Source organism: Protopterus annectens, chromosome 7.part0 (assembly GCF_019279795.1).
Source record: "Protopterus annectens isolate FY-2018-M chromosome 7.part0, PAN1.0, whole genome shotgun sequence".
Lineage (NCBI taxonomy): Eukaryota > Metazoa > Chordata > Ceratodontiformes > Protopteridae > Protopterus > Protopterus annectens.
The window spans coordinates 200,572,553-200,590,590 of record NC_056739.1 but is presented as its reverse complement, the minus strand read 5'-3'; the positions used below and the strand labels follow the sequence as shown (position 1 = coordinate 200,590,590).

General features: G+C 37.1%; 1 protein-coding gene across 5 annotated transcripts in view; it reads left to right on the top strand.

The window, feature by feature from the left end:
* Positions 1 to 18,038, top strand: part of DLG4 (discs large MAGUK scaffold protein 4) — a 2,742,131-nt gene that overhangs the window by 2,504,996 nt on the left and 219,097 nt on the right. For all 5 annotated transcript variants that reach the window (XM_044076698.1, XM_044076697.1, XM_044076699.1 and 2 more), the window contains one exon: positions 11,978 to 12,014. In XM_044076698.1, the coding sequence (XP_043932633.1) occupies positions 11,978 to 12,014 (37 nt within the window). The remainder of the gene's footprint in view (positions 1 to 11,977; positions 12,015 to 18,038) is intronic.

The window sequence follows — 18,038 nt, the reverse complement described above, 5'->3', positions numbered from 1 at the left end:
TGGTTCTGTTTTTCAACCTTTTGGATCCAGTGATGGCCTGAACAAAAGTCCTGAGTAATTAAAAAAACTGTTTTTTTTTCTTTCAAGTAAAAAAAAGTTGTGTTTAAAACTTAAAAGTTCAAAGCTAACAACATAGTAGTTCCTCAATAGAGAACAGCATTGCTTGGAATGATGTATAAATCCTATTGAATAGTTCCTGCCTTCCTACCTGTCCAAAAAGTCATTTTCTGTGTACCTGTCTGATGTTAGATTGTAATGAAAGGGAAAGCACAAATACCCAGAGGTACTTATTATACAGCTCTCGAGGGAATACATTTTTTTACAGTCTCCTTGATGTTTTTCTGCCATTTAAAATATTTAGTGTCTCACTGCTATTTTTCTGCTGTGTTAAATATTTCTCTAGTGTTTCCCACTTAAATTAGTGTTGCTAGTAGCTGTAGCATAGTACAGATACAGGTTTGCTGTATCTGGGTCTGTTTCTAGTGGCTGTTTGTTCTTTTCCAGGCCGTCTTTGATTGGAAAGGGCCCATCTGCACTTTAGTGAGAGGAATGTGTTGATTGGAAGCTGTCTGGTGAAGGGTGGTTGGTCTAGGGCTTGGAGTAAGCACCATCATTGGTCCTTTTGAACCTTTTTAAAGTTTTTTTTTTTTTTAAGTTTTTAGCTTCTGGTATTTAAGCCTTCTGTTTGAGCAGCATTCTGCTTGTTTGCACATTGCACAGCACCATGCACTGCTGTGTAATTTTGCACCATAGCCGGACATATAACTTTGACAATTTTTCTCTTAGATACAGCTGTAGCATATTAGTGTAGTCCTCGCCTTAGTACTTTTCTGGTCAAAGAAGTACTGCTAGTGAGCTGTAACCTATTAATCCACCAGCAAAAAAAAACCCTGGTAGGAATATCCATCTGTTGAGCACCTTCTTGATCAGTGCTGAAAAGCTCCCTCTTTGTGATAACAGTTCTTCAACTTAGCATTATGGACAGTTGGACTACCCTTGTTTCTCCTGCCAGCCTTGTTTACTTGGGTCTCCTGAAGCAAAGTAGCAATTGCCTCATGTACACTGACAACCCTCTACTATTAACTCACTCTCATACAGAGTACAAGAGATGCATCTACACCAAAAATCTTGAATCCCTGCTCTCTTGCACTCGGAACAGTAACATTGAAGAGGTCGTCAACCCACCGGATACTATTTATGCACATAGTACCACTACTCATGCACATAGTATGCATCAAACACAAAAATCAACATGCATGGAGGTTCTCTCAAAAAACTTAACCAAATAACCTGGGACCTCTAAACCACAAGACTGCTACAAGTAACACAGTTCCCACAGCACCTATGACACATATCAACACCAGTGTCTTACCTACCAAGCCCGTAAGAAGTAACACTCAAAAAAACAAATTTTCTTGTCATTGGAGACTCCATAGCAAGACATATGGATGTCCCACTTACTAGGTTAGACAAGAACAAAGGCGGGTCAACTGCCTGCCTGGTGTCAAGATTCATCAGCTCATGCATGCACTCTGGTCTCTCAGCAACAAGTACCATTACTACTCTGTCATAGTTCATGTTGGAGTGTGTGACCTAAGATGCACCTCACTGGACTATATGAAGAGAGACATGATTGAGCTCCATGAGTATGTGTTCCAGGCAGTTATGTCTCTAGCCTTGAGCAGCATAGTAACCTCACCTAGAATGATGCCACATTATAAAGAAAAAATGATTGAGTTCAATAATTGTCTTAGTTTTTGGTGTCATTCAAAGGGGATCCAGTTCCTGTCAGCCTAGGAAGCCATGGTCGACAAACCTCGCTGCTTTGCCAGTGATGGTCTGTACCTGGCACCACTAGGCTTTCAGCTGCTAGCAAAAGCTCTTGCCTCCCTCATGGTGGCTTTTTAGGCAAGGTCTCAAAAACAAATTTACCAATGTGAAATTTGCCAATCATAACAAAATAAGGGACATGCTGCTAAACACTTGGAGTTTAAACCAAAGACTGCACACCCTGGAAGTACTTCTAACACTGGAAGATGTAGATGTCTGTGCAGTCACAGAAACCTGGTTTAAGGCCTCAGAGGTTAACCCAACCTTGCAAGTCTGCAATGCCTTCTACACCTTCAGACTGCAAAACGAACATGTGAAAACCAAAGAAGATGATGTTTCTATCTATATTAGAGATAAATTCACTTCCCGTCTAGTTAGACTGGACAACTCCATGGAGTTACTCCAAGTTCAGGTTACTGTGGGTAAGAACCCTGTTCAAGTCACAACCAGTTATAGATCACCCTCCACTGGTCATGATGCACACAAAGCCTACTTGAACAAACTGGAGTCAATCCAAATATTGCCGAACACTCCTCTGGTTATGGGGGATTTCAATTATCCCACCATCAAATGGGAAACCTACTCTAGCCCGAACTCACTATTGCAAAAGTTCCTTGACTTCGTTAATTCAAATGCCCTGGAACAAATTGTTCAAACCCCGACAAGAGGAACAAACATACTAGATTTGGTTCTCACTAATTGAAAAACAGATGCACTGATGCAACTGTCAGACTGTCATAAGTTAAATCTGACCACAAATCAGTCACCTTCGAGCTGGCACTAACATCAGAACTCACAAATGGTGATGTCAGACTATAAAACTTCACCAAAGCAAAGTATACCCACCTAGGTGAAGGTATAAATGCATTCCAAGCTCCACCCCCAGCTAGAAGTGATAACTACACCAAAGCTTACACTAAAGCCCTCTACAATCATTTGCATAAGTGTATAGACTTTGCCATTTTAGAGAGAATCAAAGCCAGACCCCCAAGTAAAAACAAGCCTCCCTGGTGGACATCCAGCATCAACAAACTTTACAACAAATGCAAAATGTTGCTGTCCAAAAAACAAACGTGAGGCCCCAACAATGAGAAAGCACCTTCTTTAGCCTCAACAGACAAATAAGACAACATGTCAAATCGTCTAAAGGCATCTTTGAGAAGAACCTATCAAACACAGCCAAGAACAACCATAAAGCCTTTTACATATATGTATATAGCCTAGAAGGTATGACCCAAGCATGTGCTGAACTAGTTACTAACAGTATCACACACACAGACCCCACAGAGATAGCAAACTTGCTAGCAGATAGATTTGGTGAAAATTTCTCTCCCTTATCCACTTCAAACTTATCAACCCCCCCCCCCCCCACATATCTGAAGAGCAGATCATTAAAGCCTTGTCCAAGATAAAAAAAACACAGCCTCTATGGAACCAGATAGCATCTTACTCTGTCTTCTAAATAAGCTAAAACATGAACTAGTATCACCACTAAGTACCCTGTTCAATCATAGCCTAATTACAGGCTTTGCTCCTACGGAATGGAGAACCACAACAGTTATTCCCATTCTCAAAGGTGGCCAAGCAACAGATCCAAAGAATTACAGACCCATAAGTCTGACCAGCTCATCTGTAAGGCCATGGAACATATCATTATGGACCCCATTAATAAAGACATAGGTGATCTCCAACCTCTGGATCCAACCCAATTTGGATTCATCAAGGACAGATCCTGCCTCTTAAATTTGGTGAATTTTTTTTAAAATGTGACTGGGGCCATTGATGAGGGCAAATCTGTACACACAGCATACCTCGACTTGGCAAAGGCTTTCAACACAAACCCACACTCAGGCATTACCTATAAGCTTAGCAAACTGAATGTAAACCCCTATGTTGTAAGATAGGTTGTCAACTGGCTCACAGACCAGACACACACTATCAAAGTGGGTGACTCCACATCAAACAGCAGATCTTTCACCAGCGGGGTGCCTCAAGGGTCAGTGCTGGACCCCCCTACTGTTTGGTATATACTTCGCAGACGTTTAGGCCAGAACTAAGGGGTTGTGGTTGACCAAGTTACTAGGTGCAATTATTGAATCCCCAAATGATGTCAGTATACTTAGAAGGGTCTTACACTGACCATTGACTGATGGCTTAGTCATGATCTCAGTATGAATGCAAAGAAATGCATCATCATTCCCTTCGGCAGAAATAATGTCCCTACTCACTATGAAATCAACAACAATACCCTAAATATCTACGAAGTGGTAAGGGATCTGGGATCACAAGTTGATTGCAACCTTAACTTTGAACACTATGTGTCTACTGTAGTAAGGAAAGCTTTCTGTGTAGCACACTTGATTAGTAAAGGCATCACCTGTAAAGCAATGGAAGTTATAACCCCTCTATACTTGGCACTAATCCAGCCCATAATTGAGTATAATGCCCCTTTTGGGATGTACCGTACTAAGCACTTGTAGGAATTGGAGATACCTCAGTGGTTTCTAACAAAGAAGATCAAGGGAGTCTAGCATGTGCCTTACACAGACCAACTAAAGTCCCTGTCACTATACTCTGTATAATATAGACTTCTTAGGGGAGACTTGTGCCTGACTTACACAGCAAGCTCAGACTCAAACCTAATGAATTTGTTGCACATCTGTAAATCAAACTGGACTAGAGCTACCCATTCCAGGAACCTAAATATGGCCTTTGACTTGAATAGGACATGCTGGAGGGGCAAATTTGTCTCCCAACAACTTCCACATATTTGGAATATGCTACCAAATCATGTGAAACAGAGTACCTCTATGACAGTGTTCAAAAGGAACCTGAATGAGTGGATGATGCTCCATAAATTCTTAGCAGGGATAGTGCCCAGAACTCTCCTAGACATGGGCAGTCATTACTAAATACAATTATGGGTATTGACTAGAGCATCTATGGTATTACATTGGGAGGATGAAATTGCTAGGCTGGAAATGACCTCCGGGGTCGATACCCTAGTAACCTCCTATAATCTTATATAGATACCACACAGGAGGAATCACAGCCAAAAACTCAACCAGAGAACCAATTGCTGTTAAAAGACAACACTACATTGTCTATCATTATGACAGCAAAGACCAGTTACAATCACACACATCCTTGCCCAGACTGGCACATACAACCACTTATTGTGTACAATCCTGGTGTTTGACTGTGATGGGAAATGAAAAAAAAAAAAACATTTCACCAAATTTTTTGCTTTTTTCTGACTGCAGAATTCTCTGTTGTATTTTTAAGTAGATGACTACCAGCTTTGTTAATGGCATATGCCTTGTCTCTAACCTCTTAGCTCAAAATGAATATTCTGAAATAATTTCACATAAGCCAAACTTACCATTTCTACAAGAGTTAAAAATATCAAAGAAATATAAAATGTGTATTTTATCATTTATGGGGAACTATGGGTCACTAGTTTATCAAATCAAAAGTAAGAGTTGCCATTTATGGGAATGAGAAATTAGGGTTTATGCTACAGCATAAAATATCACACAAAGTATGCTGGGCTATGGTTAAAGTATGCACTGGGAGCAGGACCTTACTTTTTTGCAATGTAAATAGTCATAATACGGATACCTCAGGCTACTTCTCCATCATTTTTAGTAAACTTCATTCCTTTAGCATTGGGAGTGCATCGGTACCAAGGGGAGGCAGGTTTAATGTTATTTTGCACTCTGTTATAGATAAATCTAACCCTAGTACAGTAGGAAATCACAGAAAATTCTCAAAGAGGAGATAAAAAATTTGGTCCTAAGCGATATAGCTAAACTTTTAGGAAATGGTGAACCAGACCACACTTTGTTAGCCGCAGGAAGTTTATCAAGAAATTTATTAGTCTATTGATAATATCAGCCAATCTAGTTTCAGGAACTGGAGATATGCATACACTACCTTGTCCTTTGGCAGAGCATCTGGCAATAGGATTAAATTTTAACTTCAAGGACAAGGCTGGAACTAAGGTAAGGACATGGGGAGAGCACCTTTTAGTTTTTTCTAGACTTCAGCAAAACTGACTTTCCTGCTAGGGAGCTGTGCCATTACTCCATGATAAACCTCCTTTCCAATATAATATGCCTTCATTCACTTAGTTAGAATTAGGCAAATGGAAATTAAAAAGCATTATGTTCAGCAGCCAAGGCAGCTTTACTAGCATAAATGGATGCCAGGTGTTGCAAATTACAATGTCAAATGCAGAGATGCTGGTATGCATGCAAGAAGAGCAAGTTTAGAAACAAAGAGCTTTTAAAAGCATATAAACAAGCCATATTTAAACTTACTAAGAGAAAGAAAGAGAAAATCAAAATTATATCTGAAGATAGCATCATTGCAATCTTGGGCCATGGGTATTAAAACCTGATAAGCTGTTAGCACTTCGATTAAGACAAAAAAGGGAAACAACAAGTATTAACTATACGGAGAGGTGAAGAGCTGTTTACTGACCTGCAGCAGATAGCTGAGAGCGTCTGAGACTTGTATAAGATTCTTTACAGTATATGCCTACCCAAATGTGCAGAGTGACTGTAATTTATAGTCGGTTATGCATAGCTCCTTTAAACAGAGTCCCTGTGTAGATATAATTAAGCTAAAAGGAAGAATTACTTCAGCAGCAGTGTTTATGGCAAAATCTATGCCAACAGACAAAGCCCTGGGCCCTGATGGGTTCAAGGCAATGGTTTATAAATTCCTCATGGGTCTTTTAATCAAATCTATGGCACACCTGTATAATGATATCCTACATTCTGGTAAACTCCCCTTCTCAATTCAAGAATCAAGGGTGATTGTTATCCCAAAACTGGGTAAAGATCTTTGTATGATGCCCAACTACAGACCAGCTTCACTTCTCAACCTGGTCAATATATGAAAAATATTAGCTATGCAATCCAGACAATTTCAAAAATAGCTAACAGACTGCAGGCAGGTTTTATTAAAGAACAGTCTAGCAGAGATTATTTGGGAGCAGTAGCTACTATGTTACCATTAGTTGGGAGCAGTAGCCACTATGTTACTATTAGTTGGGAGCAGTAGCCACTATGTTACAACTGTAATGCATGAGGAGCATCCCAACTTATGCAGTTCTAGTAGGCTTTGAAAAAACCTTCAGTTTGATTCATTGAAACTTTTTGTGGAAAGCCATGGCCAGGATGGGATTTCTGGACAATTGATTATTGTCATTCAGGGCTTTGTACCACACTCATAGCCAGAGTTGTAGCTGGTAATTCCCTCTTATCCCACTTTCTATTAGAAAGGGGAACTAGATTATTAGCAATAGTCTCCATTATAAGGAAGTTAACAGAGTACAAAGGAGTACTCCAGATAAAATCAATTTAGCTGGCAGATGTAGGAAACTCTTTCTTATGCCTTCCCTGTGGGAGCAATAATGATGACTTGTTGACGTTTCAAGTAGTTTATTCAGTTAAGTTGGTAGATGGACTACAGTGAAAATTGTTATCCCAGGGCTCCACTCCACACTGCTGTATTCATTAGACTATGTGTTCAGTCTGCCTATGCTCAAAAAACCTGAGATATTTATTTTTATTAAAGGTTTTGTGTATTTGTGTATTCTGCAGTTCACCACTTGGTGGATTTTTCTCCGTGGGCAGTAAAAGCTTATACAAAAGGTTCTGAGGTTTCAAACTGTACTTTAATTTTCTTTTCTCCTACTTGTGTGCATCCATGTGTTCTATGAATTGTTTCCACTGTAAGCTATTTTTCTGGATGCATGTATTTTTCAAAAGAATGGCAGTTACCTAGTGTGTCTCCAAGTGACCTTCTCCCCTGCATATAAGAAGGTACATCTTCTTCAGGAAGATAAATGGGGTCTGGTCACATTAATCATGTATGTGTGAGCCTCTTATAAGCAGGCACTGTAATCCTTTTTGCCAAGCAAGAGAAGATTTGTCTTTCATAATGTATTTCAGGAAAAAGGAACCCCATAAAATTGGGCACAGCCTGTCATATTACATGTGATACAAGCACTGATAAGGGAAACTCAGACTGGAAGAGTATTATAAAGCTTTCATAATTTGCCCCAAAAGCAGACACAGCCCTCATATTACATGTGATACAAAACAGGCCAATAAAAGTCTGGTGATAGCCTCATAAAAGCAAGCATTTTCAGTTCTCAAACTAGAAAACACACTACAGACCACTCTTGTAGATGGACCTGATGAATCTCAGGTGAAAGCCTTTTCTTAAATATAGTTCTATATTGGTAGCTCATGGTGTGTTGTTAATTTTTTGTTTGTTAAAAATAAAAAAAATAAAATACTTTTATCTAAGAATGAGGTTTCACAAGCTGCTGAGCTGGTAAACCCTCACTGGGTCTTTCAGAAATATTCAAATAAGGGATTAGCTTCTAAGTGTTGTGACTGTTTGTCCATCTTCCTAATTAACTGCATAAACTGTTTGAAGCTTCAACAAGGCATCTTCATTCCTCCTTGGGGAGTTATATTCAGATTTAAATGACACTATATTTAGCTAAAAGTTCCAGTTATTTTATTTTAATTACTCCTATATTTTCTATTACCTTTATCATTATTCCTGTGACAAAATGGCCATTAAAGTCCTGTAATGTGTGATTTCTGCTATAAGTCCACTGAACATCACAGATATCACAACTGCCCAGCAAGAATTCCTCAACATGACAGATCTAGTGTAAAAATAGTTGTAATGTGTTCTCAAGCATGTCAAGTTATAAGCAAATTATACAAAGTAAAAGGTTTTAATCCCTCCATGTAATAACCCTGCACCCCTTACTTTATTATTTACACTAAACAGCAAATACTGGTAGTCAAAGAAAGCTCTGTCTTGCAGTTTCTTATGAGACTGTAGGATTCTGGCAATCTAACCACAGTGGCACTTGTACAGTAACTCATTAAGTGAGATATTGTGAACGAGCTGTACTGCTACATCATTGTATTACCTTAAACACACAAAGTATTGTTCTGTTTTCATAAATATGTAGCTATCTGACCTGTAGACATTTATTGCTTTATTCTTAAACCACTGGGAACTTTTTTGTCCTCAAGTATTGCATTTTTCAAGCCTAAACAATATACAACGCTGATCAAATTGCATCTAGGATACTGAGTTTGGTTTCTAGTGGGTCACATTTATTCCTTTCTAACCCTAAATTGTAATTATCCATATAATTATTGTATTTAATTGTATGTAATTATTGTAATTAAATAATTAAAGATTATTTTTCTTTTTATAAAGGGGTTTTCCAGGCTTCTCCTGAAATCAGATGCAGTTTAGAGGGCATATCGCTCTGAACTGAAAACTTTGCATTTTAATGGTTTCAGTGCAGTGTGCACATGGTGATTTGTTATTTTAATTTTGTTCTAGTTTATTAGTAAATAAATTGTTTCACATTGTTTTACATGTTAAAGTCTGCTGCAGTCACAATAGTCAGTCACATACATTTTAATTTAAATTTTCTCATATGCAAGGGCCTAGAAAGAATCATCATGGATCTGAAACAATGACATAGGAAAGCTAAAGTCACTGGACCATGCCCAGTTTGTTTTGTCAAAGCAGGCCATGCCTACTTAATGTGGTTAGTTTCTTTGAGAAGGTTACTAAAGCTATGTATGAGGGCAAAACAGTACATGCTGCCTACATCAACCTGGCCAAGATGTGTGACACACCACCTCTCTACTAACAGAAATAAGCACATGCATATGCCACCCACTGTATAGCTAGCTCACTGATAGGACACAAGAAGTTAGTATGGGAAATCCACCTCCACAAAGTGGGCAGTCACTAGTGGAGTCTCACGCAAACTGGTGTTGGCATCTCCTTCTTTGAAGTCAAAGCAAGTATCAAAGGCCACTGGCTGATCAAGTGTGCAGACGACTTCAAACTAGGCATGGTCACTTAATCCCCTAAAAACAGAGATTCCCTGCAAAAGGTTCTGATGCAGACAAACAACTGGGGCCAGAGAAATGGACTAAAACTCATTGTGAAAAAAAGCATAGCAACCTTTGGAAATGTTACCATTCCTGAAATTACCACATTGATAATGCACCCCAAAATGTAGACCCAGTGGTCAGGTACCTGGAAACACATATTGACAATAATGGGACCTTTGACCACCATGTCCCCACTGTAGTGAAAAAAATCATTCTACATTGCATAATGTATAAGTAAGGGCATGGCATCCACGTTCAAGAAGGTCATTGTTCTACTGTACTTGCCTCTCATCCTACCAGTTAGAGTACAAAACCACCTTTGGCATGTACTTGACCAGGAACTTGAAACAGCTTGAGAGATCACAGAAGCTCATCACAAAAAGAATACAGGGAGTAAACAAGTGTTATCTGGACCATCTCAAAGCCCTATCCTTGTAGTCCGTCTCTGCTGCATGGTAATTTATGCCTATCCTACAAGGACCCCTATGATCCCAGACTGTTGGATTTGTTGCATACCTTCAAAACAAACAGCATCAAAAATACAGGACATGTCGGAGGGACAAGTGGGTTTCTCAAAGATTACCCTTTTCTCAGAAACAGGCTTCCTATCCATTTGAAGCAAAGCTCATCCTTAACCATATTTAAACAAAAGTTGGACCAATAGATGGCAAATCACAAATTTACCTCTGGTTTGGCACCTATGTCCCTAATGGATAGGGAGTAATCTGAATGCTTGGTCTGTAAAAGCCTATATTGTTAATGATAGAATTCCTTTGGGGTACTGACACATATCAGCAGTGTTTTGGCAAGTTTGGAGTAAGCTTGGCTAGGTTTATAATTGCTCATGGACTGTTAGCCAAGTAACCACTTATGAACCTATAATGTTGGTCCAGTTAAATTACACCATGAAGACAGCTTTTGTCATATCTAATTAAATTCTGCAGTCTGTCTTCCCACAATTACAATTTCTTCTTCTCCTCTACTTCACCTTCTTTCATGTCATCCTAATCTTTCTCTCTCCCATCATTCCTTGCAGTGATATTTAATACAAGTCAAAAGGTTTATGTATGTGTGTGCATAATTTGCATGGATGATAACTATTTGCAGTAAGCTTTAGAGAGCCCTAAACTACATTGGATGAATATATATATATATATATATATATATATATATATATATATATATATATATATATATATATATATATATATATATATAAAATATACATTATGTTGGTATGTATATACAACCTTATATATGGCTGTTAATGACTTTAAACTGACCAGATTTGGGTCATTACTTAAACTATGGTATATATGTGTTATATTTATTAACAAGCTACCGATTGTTTGAAAACTGTTAGTGAAGTAATCACTTATACTGTACTATGGTGTCATTCATCACTAAGATATGGGTGTAGGACACCTGTTTTAAAAGACATTCAGGGAGGGTAACAATCAAACCCTATTAAAAACACAGATGCAGAATATACATAATTAACCACAGCAGTTTTCATGAGAGGCTATCATCTGACATACAAGACACAGAAGGATCCGCATACCTCATAACACTAAAGCTAATCCTCACTTTAAAAGGTAAGCAGAACTAAAACATTCAGAACTAACCCCAAACACTAAAGTTAAATGAAACTGATCTATAGCATAGGAATGATATTTGAACAAATGGCATTTCTTTCTAAAGCATCATTAACACATACAGGATTTGACCTGATCAGATACCAGAGGCACATATTTTAGAAGAATTTTCATCATTTTTCCATAATATCAGGGTTTGAACAGTACCTGAAATGACATAATTGAATAGTTCTGCTGTGATTTGCTATGTTTGAAAGAGTACCTGAAATGTTTTCAAAATATAATTCTAAGGCATCTGGAAGTATGTAATCATAATGTGATCTGCAGGTGTTTGCTGGGATTATAATGTTGTCCTTTTGAAATCAACAGCTAATTAAAATAGCTTGTTCCATCCACTCAGACAAGTTTGATTTGGTAAGTTATGCTCAAGAGAAGTTCGTCTGAATGTGTGGAAAAATGAAAAGAGCTGTGAGGTGGAAATGGAATGCATTGAGTGTAGATAAAAGATGTTAATTTAAAATGTTTTAAGTGGAACATACAGGACAACACGATTTTCAATGGAGAGAAATCTCTTATTTCTTTTTTTGCTCACAGAGTGGAAAGAAAAGAATGGTCAAGGCTGAAAACAAAGGTAAGACTCTTTCAAAAAAAAAAATATATATATATATGCATGTTAGGATGATTATAAGATGCCAGTGTGCAAGCCATGAATCATGCTTCCATGAGAAAAAAACAAAACCATCAATTATTCACATGTGCAACATCATTTATGAAAGTGTCAGATTATATACATGCAGGAACATGTACAGATTTGTGTGCCCTCACACATGTATATTTTACACATAGATTATATTACACACACACACACACACACACACACACACACACACACACACACGCACACACACGCACATCTTAAAAAGTATCATCTTAACTAGAGCTGCTGTTGAAGTTTTTTTTTTTTTTTTTTTTTTTTTTTTACACATTAGTGAAATTGTTGCCATTTCACACAAATGCTTCCATGATTGCTATTCTTCTTCTGGCTTTTCCCAGTTAGGGGTCGCCACAGCAGATCACCTGTCCACTCATGATTGGCAGTGAAGTTCTATGGTGTTGAGTTGCCAGCCTGGCGCCCAACCATCCATGGAAGGCACACACATGCACGCACTCATGCCTAGGGCCAATTTAGAATATCCAATCCACCTACAGCATGTCTTTGGGATATGGGAGGAAACCGGATCACCCAGAGGAAACTCACGCGACCACAGGGAGGACATGCAGATTCTGCACAGAAGGCACCCTAGCCAAGGACTGAACCTGAGAACCTTTTGCTGTGAGGGGGCAATGTTAACTGCTGCACCACCACAGCTGCCCCTTCCATGATTGCTATATCATACACAATTCACTTTTGTGTAAAATGTTGCCATGATTTTTAGATCATATGATGCAGTTTTAAAACATTGCAATGATTGGTGCATGATAAATTGTAGTTTTATGTAAAATGTATACATGTTCAATTAAAATAAATGAAATGATTACATGTTTAAATATGAGAACCTTTCCATTAAGTCTCTAAACATTTATTTCAGAGATAAGACTGTTGGTAAAAAAAATTGAAGCAAAACTTTGGCAAACTAGAATATAAAAACATAATTCAGTTAAGAGGTGAACCAAAAATATTCAGAATTCTTTTTGATGTGGGTCCAATTTGGAAGTTTGTAAATCCCTGTTAAACATTTGTAAACATCTCTCTTGAAAGTTTTTTTTTTTGCTTGTTTGTTTTTTTTTTTTTTGGCAAGGAGAACAAAGTCAAATGCCTTTGATTTTTAAGATTTAAAGTCTTGTACTGTGAGAAGAGTTCTAAATACTGTACAAAAAGAAATTAAGTTGCTTTCCTGAGCATTTAGTACAGTAAGAAAGATCTCTATAAGAGTTCCTACTTTTGAAATTGCTGTGGAAGACCTGTAATTCAATTGTGCTACTGTTCTTTCAAGACATCTTAAGAGAAAAGTCAGCTGTAAAATTCTAGAAGATAAAGATGAAAGGACTTCAAGTTGTGAATGTTGTTTTATGAATGGAACCCTGAAAAGGACGTGCTATGCATAATATGTCAAAATTGTATGTAGTCACTCCATGGCAATAGTGTGAGGCACAATGTCTGATGCACTGTTCTTCACACCACTGAAAATCCACATGAAATACTATAGCAATCCTTCTGTTTTAATAGACTCAACTAATGTCCTGTATTGTCCTGTATTGTGAAATACTGCTGATCACTTGACTGCCTTGGCTGTTTCCTTACCATTGCATCCTCATGCCATAGATAAACATTTGCTGATTGCTAGGTGTGCTGCTCTTTTATCATGAATGAGCATGGTTAGGTATGCTATGTACCCTGTACTGTAAATAAACTCACAGTAATAATGTGTAGGATGATTGTCCTGTATGATAAAAGTTAGGAAATAACTGCATTTGCTGTTGAAGCCAAAATACTATATCATTAGGTTTTAATCCTTAGTTATTCATTTTGTCAGGGATTACCCACCTTTCCTTCTAGCCAGAAGTAAGCTTTAGAGATTATCAATTGTTGGCTTTTATTTCTCATTTAGTTATAGTCCTATGCAGTTGTGTTGTGCAACTTATTGTTAGCAACTGTACAATGGATGTAAACATTATGTTCCACACTTCCAATCTATTTTGCACATATTCCACTTTTGCAAGTGTCTTGTATATATCCTATCTTATATTTAATAATGATTTGCCTTGCGTTATATTGTATTATATGCAAAAGCGTAATCATAATGAAAGTAAGATCACATTTGATTCGGATCCTTATTTAAGCCCCTGCATTTCTGCTTTGAGCATCCTGCTTAGCACACGCTCAAGCTGATTGCTCCACACTGCATGTGATTGGTTAATCCAATTCACTATTCTCCATCCCCCAACTTCAAAAACTCCATACTCCACTACCTCCATTTCCCAGTTTCAGGTTATGACCCACCCTCTTAATAGTTTACTAACATTAGTAATAAAACAAGACTGATAATATTTCACAAAACTGAGGAGTTTATCATTGCACTGCCTGTCATTAAAATATATATCTTTGGCAGACTGAAATTTCTGAAAGACTAATCACAATGAAATAATTAGGATATAAATATTCATATTGGTAAGCATAATTGTAGCATCTACATCAGATTTCCTGTTATTCTTCTGCAATTGTTAAAAATGAAGAGTAGCTGTTTATAAATGCAAATTAAAGCCTTCTTGCCTCAACACCCGCTCAGATGCTCAAATACCATTAAATTAGAAGGACTCACCATGTTATATCTTAACTGTAGAATCATCTGCAGTAAAATGCAAAAACTTAAAAGTATGGATTGTATGTTTACACCCTAATATTTTAGTAATTTCAGAAATGAATGAAATCTCATATGCATGACTTTGAATTTCCTATTCCAGGTTGCACAATATATATCAGACTGACAGAACACTAAATAGAGAAGATGGGGTATTATTATGATTATTAATAATAATTATAATAATAAAGAGTGGTTAAAATCAAAATTACTTATCAGGCAACCCACTACCTCACCAAGACATGAAGCCAACGAAGCCATGCTTGTAACTGTAGCATTACATAACAGCAAACACTGTCTCATTGATTGTATATACCTAAACTAGACAAAGCAGTTATGTTATCCTAGAGTTTAATAAATGCTAAAGAAAACTAATTTAATGTAGAAATTTTAATATCCCTTGGATTCAGTAAATTCATAATCCAGTTGTTCACATACAGTCTCCAGCCTTTTCAAATCACTTTACAACCACTGCATCTCAAGATCATAAATCATGAATGAAAAAACATGATACACTGAATTCTTATATTGCATTCACAGAACTTAATTTTATGTAGAACGTTATCTAAACATCTTGGTGTTCTTGAGCTGTCATGTGTCATATGAAGAAAAACAGCATATATACGCTATATTCTTAAGAATCTTAAAGAAAATAATCGGGAATATGATAATTAATTTACTTCACCTATTAAATGGAAAATTGCAATACTATCAGGAATGTAGACAACACTTTATACTGTTTTAACACTGCCCTGATTGGTTTACTAAAATGAAAAACATTGCTCTGTGTCAAGTAAGAATAAAAGCAAAGTCTCTTCCCTTGATAATTATTACAATTTGGCAACTTATAAAATACACGTGGTTTAGAAAGAATATTAAAGCAAATCATTCCAAAATTATGGAATAGCTCGCAATACTACCAGAGGTGTTCAAAAGGAGAATACTAAAATATAAACATCCCTAGCTTTTGGATAATAATTACTGATTAAATCAGAGAATTCAGTCAGAAATTCTCACTCACAGGACTTCCAATATGGCTGCACATTAACAGCTTATTTCTAGCTCTCCCAGTGTGAAAACAGAAACTCAGCTGAGAAGGTCAGTAGACTTGTGTGTATGGGTAAATTTCAATAACTTCCTAGTAAGTGTACTGTCTGGATGCCAGGAATAAAGAAATACAGAAGACCTGGAAAAAAAAGTCAGCTACAACAAGTGAGGAAGATACACTGACTGCAGAAAGTTCTGCAGATGTTCAGCAAAAAGTAATGCAACCTCCAGACATGACTTCCAGTAACCTACAGGAAGATATAAGACAACTCCATACAGACCTGCTTAAAATAAACAAAACACTGATGGAGTATATCAACACAAACAACAAAAGATTGGAAAAAATGGAAGAAGCTTTAAACAGATGTTCAGATGAGATAATGAAGCTGCAAAAATCAGAGGTCAAAATGAAGAAATGGCTGGCTGAATATGAGACTGTGCAGGAAAAGATGTTTAAAAAATAATAGAATTAGAAAACAGTGCATGTAGGGAAAACCTGAGATTTTCAGCTAAACCAGAGAAGCTGGAAGGAACAGACTGTATTAATTTTATGAAAGCACAAATAAATAATTGGGATAGTATTCCACAGCAGTTGTTGTTAGTTGAAAGGGCACATCATGTATATGCTCCAAACCTTGTATAAGAAAGCAACCTAGACATTTAATAGTAAAGATGCAATCCTACCAGCAAAAGGAATTGATTCTAACAAGACTGTGGCAGAAGGACAAAGTACTAAAAGTGGGAGATAGCAGAGTGTTTGTGGAAAATTATTACTCACTGTACACCAGACAGAAGAGGAACAAATTTATTCCACTATTTAAGGAATGTCGAAATGCAGGTATGAGATTCAAACTGCTGTACCTAGCTGCCTTCAAGATATTCTTCCCTGGAGGGACAAAATCCTTTTCTGATGAAGTACATGCTAAGTAGAAAATGCAAAAGTTTGTCCAATAAATAGTGAGATAAATAGAGAGCTGTGAAACAAAAGGAGATTCTGCTTCTTGTTCTTCTGGTAATAAAGATCACAGAGGGCTGTACCTGTGAAACCTTTTCAAGGTTTTCAACAGAAAATGTTGGAGAGAAGGAAAGGAGCACAGCAGTTGGCTAAAAGAATCGAGAGTACGTTGGAAATGAAGCAGAGACAGATCATTAGAGATGAACAGTAATAAAACCAGTAACAGTGTGGAATTACAGTGAAATAATTATATTTGAGAAATATGACAGAACAAGAAAATCTGCAAATATTGGACTTTCTCAGAATTTGTTGTACTGATGGGGACTCTAAAGCATATGCCCTATGTCATGTTATTAATGTTCAGAAAAGTGCTTTGCGGAGGGGAAGAGGAGGTAGAAAGTTAACTGTAAACAAAGATTTTTTTTCTAAATAGTACTAATTTTGTGGCATGTGATTTTCTTTACATTATTTTTAAGTGTAATTGGGATTGTAAACAGGAACTGCTGCTTTTTTTCTTCCTTTTCTTTCTTTCTTCATCTCTTTTTCGTCTTGTTAAGTTTTAAGAAATGTAGGCACTGCAATGTAAAAAAAGCCCGGTTAAAAAATCATGATTAAAGAAAAATGTATGTGCTTTTTCTCATTCTTGCATGGGGGATGATTGAATTAAAGATCTTAGACAGATGTGGTAACAGGTTTTAAGTGAGAGCAAGCACATAGAAAAGAACACTGAATAATATGAAGCTTTTTTCTAACTAATACATTTATGCTCAGTAACAATTCTGCAGCTGTTCTTTATGTTTCCATTGAAATAATCTGTTAAAGAGAAACTGGCTGCCTGGTTCTAATGTCTCCATGGAGACAATCTGATAAAGAGAAATTGGCAACAGTTTGGTGGAGAGTGATTGGCTGAGAAAAAAAAAGAAAAGAGAAATTGGATAGGAAATAATGTTCTCTGAAGGCATTCAGGGGTTTTCTCAAGGTAGATAATGCTCTCTGAAAGCATCCAGGGTCTTTCCCAAGGTAGATAATGTCCTCTGAAAGCATTTGGGGGTTTTCCCAGCTGGGATGACTATAAAGATAAGACAAAACCAATCATCACTTAGAAACACAGGCTGAACCATGCATCATAGCATGGATAACCTTTCTTTTAGTTAACTCAAGTCAGTGAGTGTAGCTGTCAGTTTGGGACTTTTGTTCCTATTAGGATGGTAAAACTTAAATATTTGAAGGTATACATAGTTTTGTGTGTTGGGCACAGGAACCAGGCAGGGATGTCCTCTTTCCATTTATTATT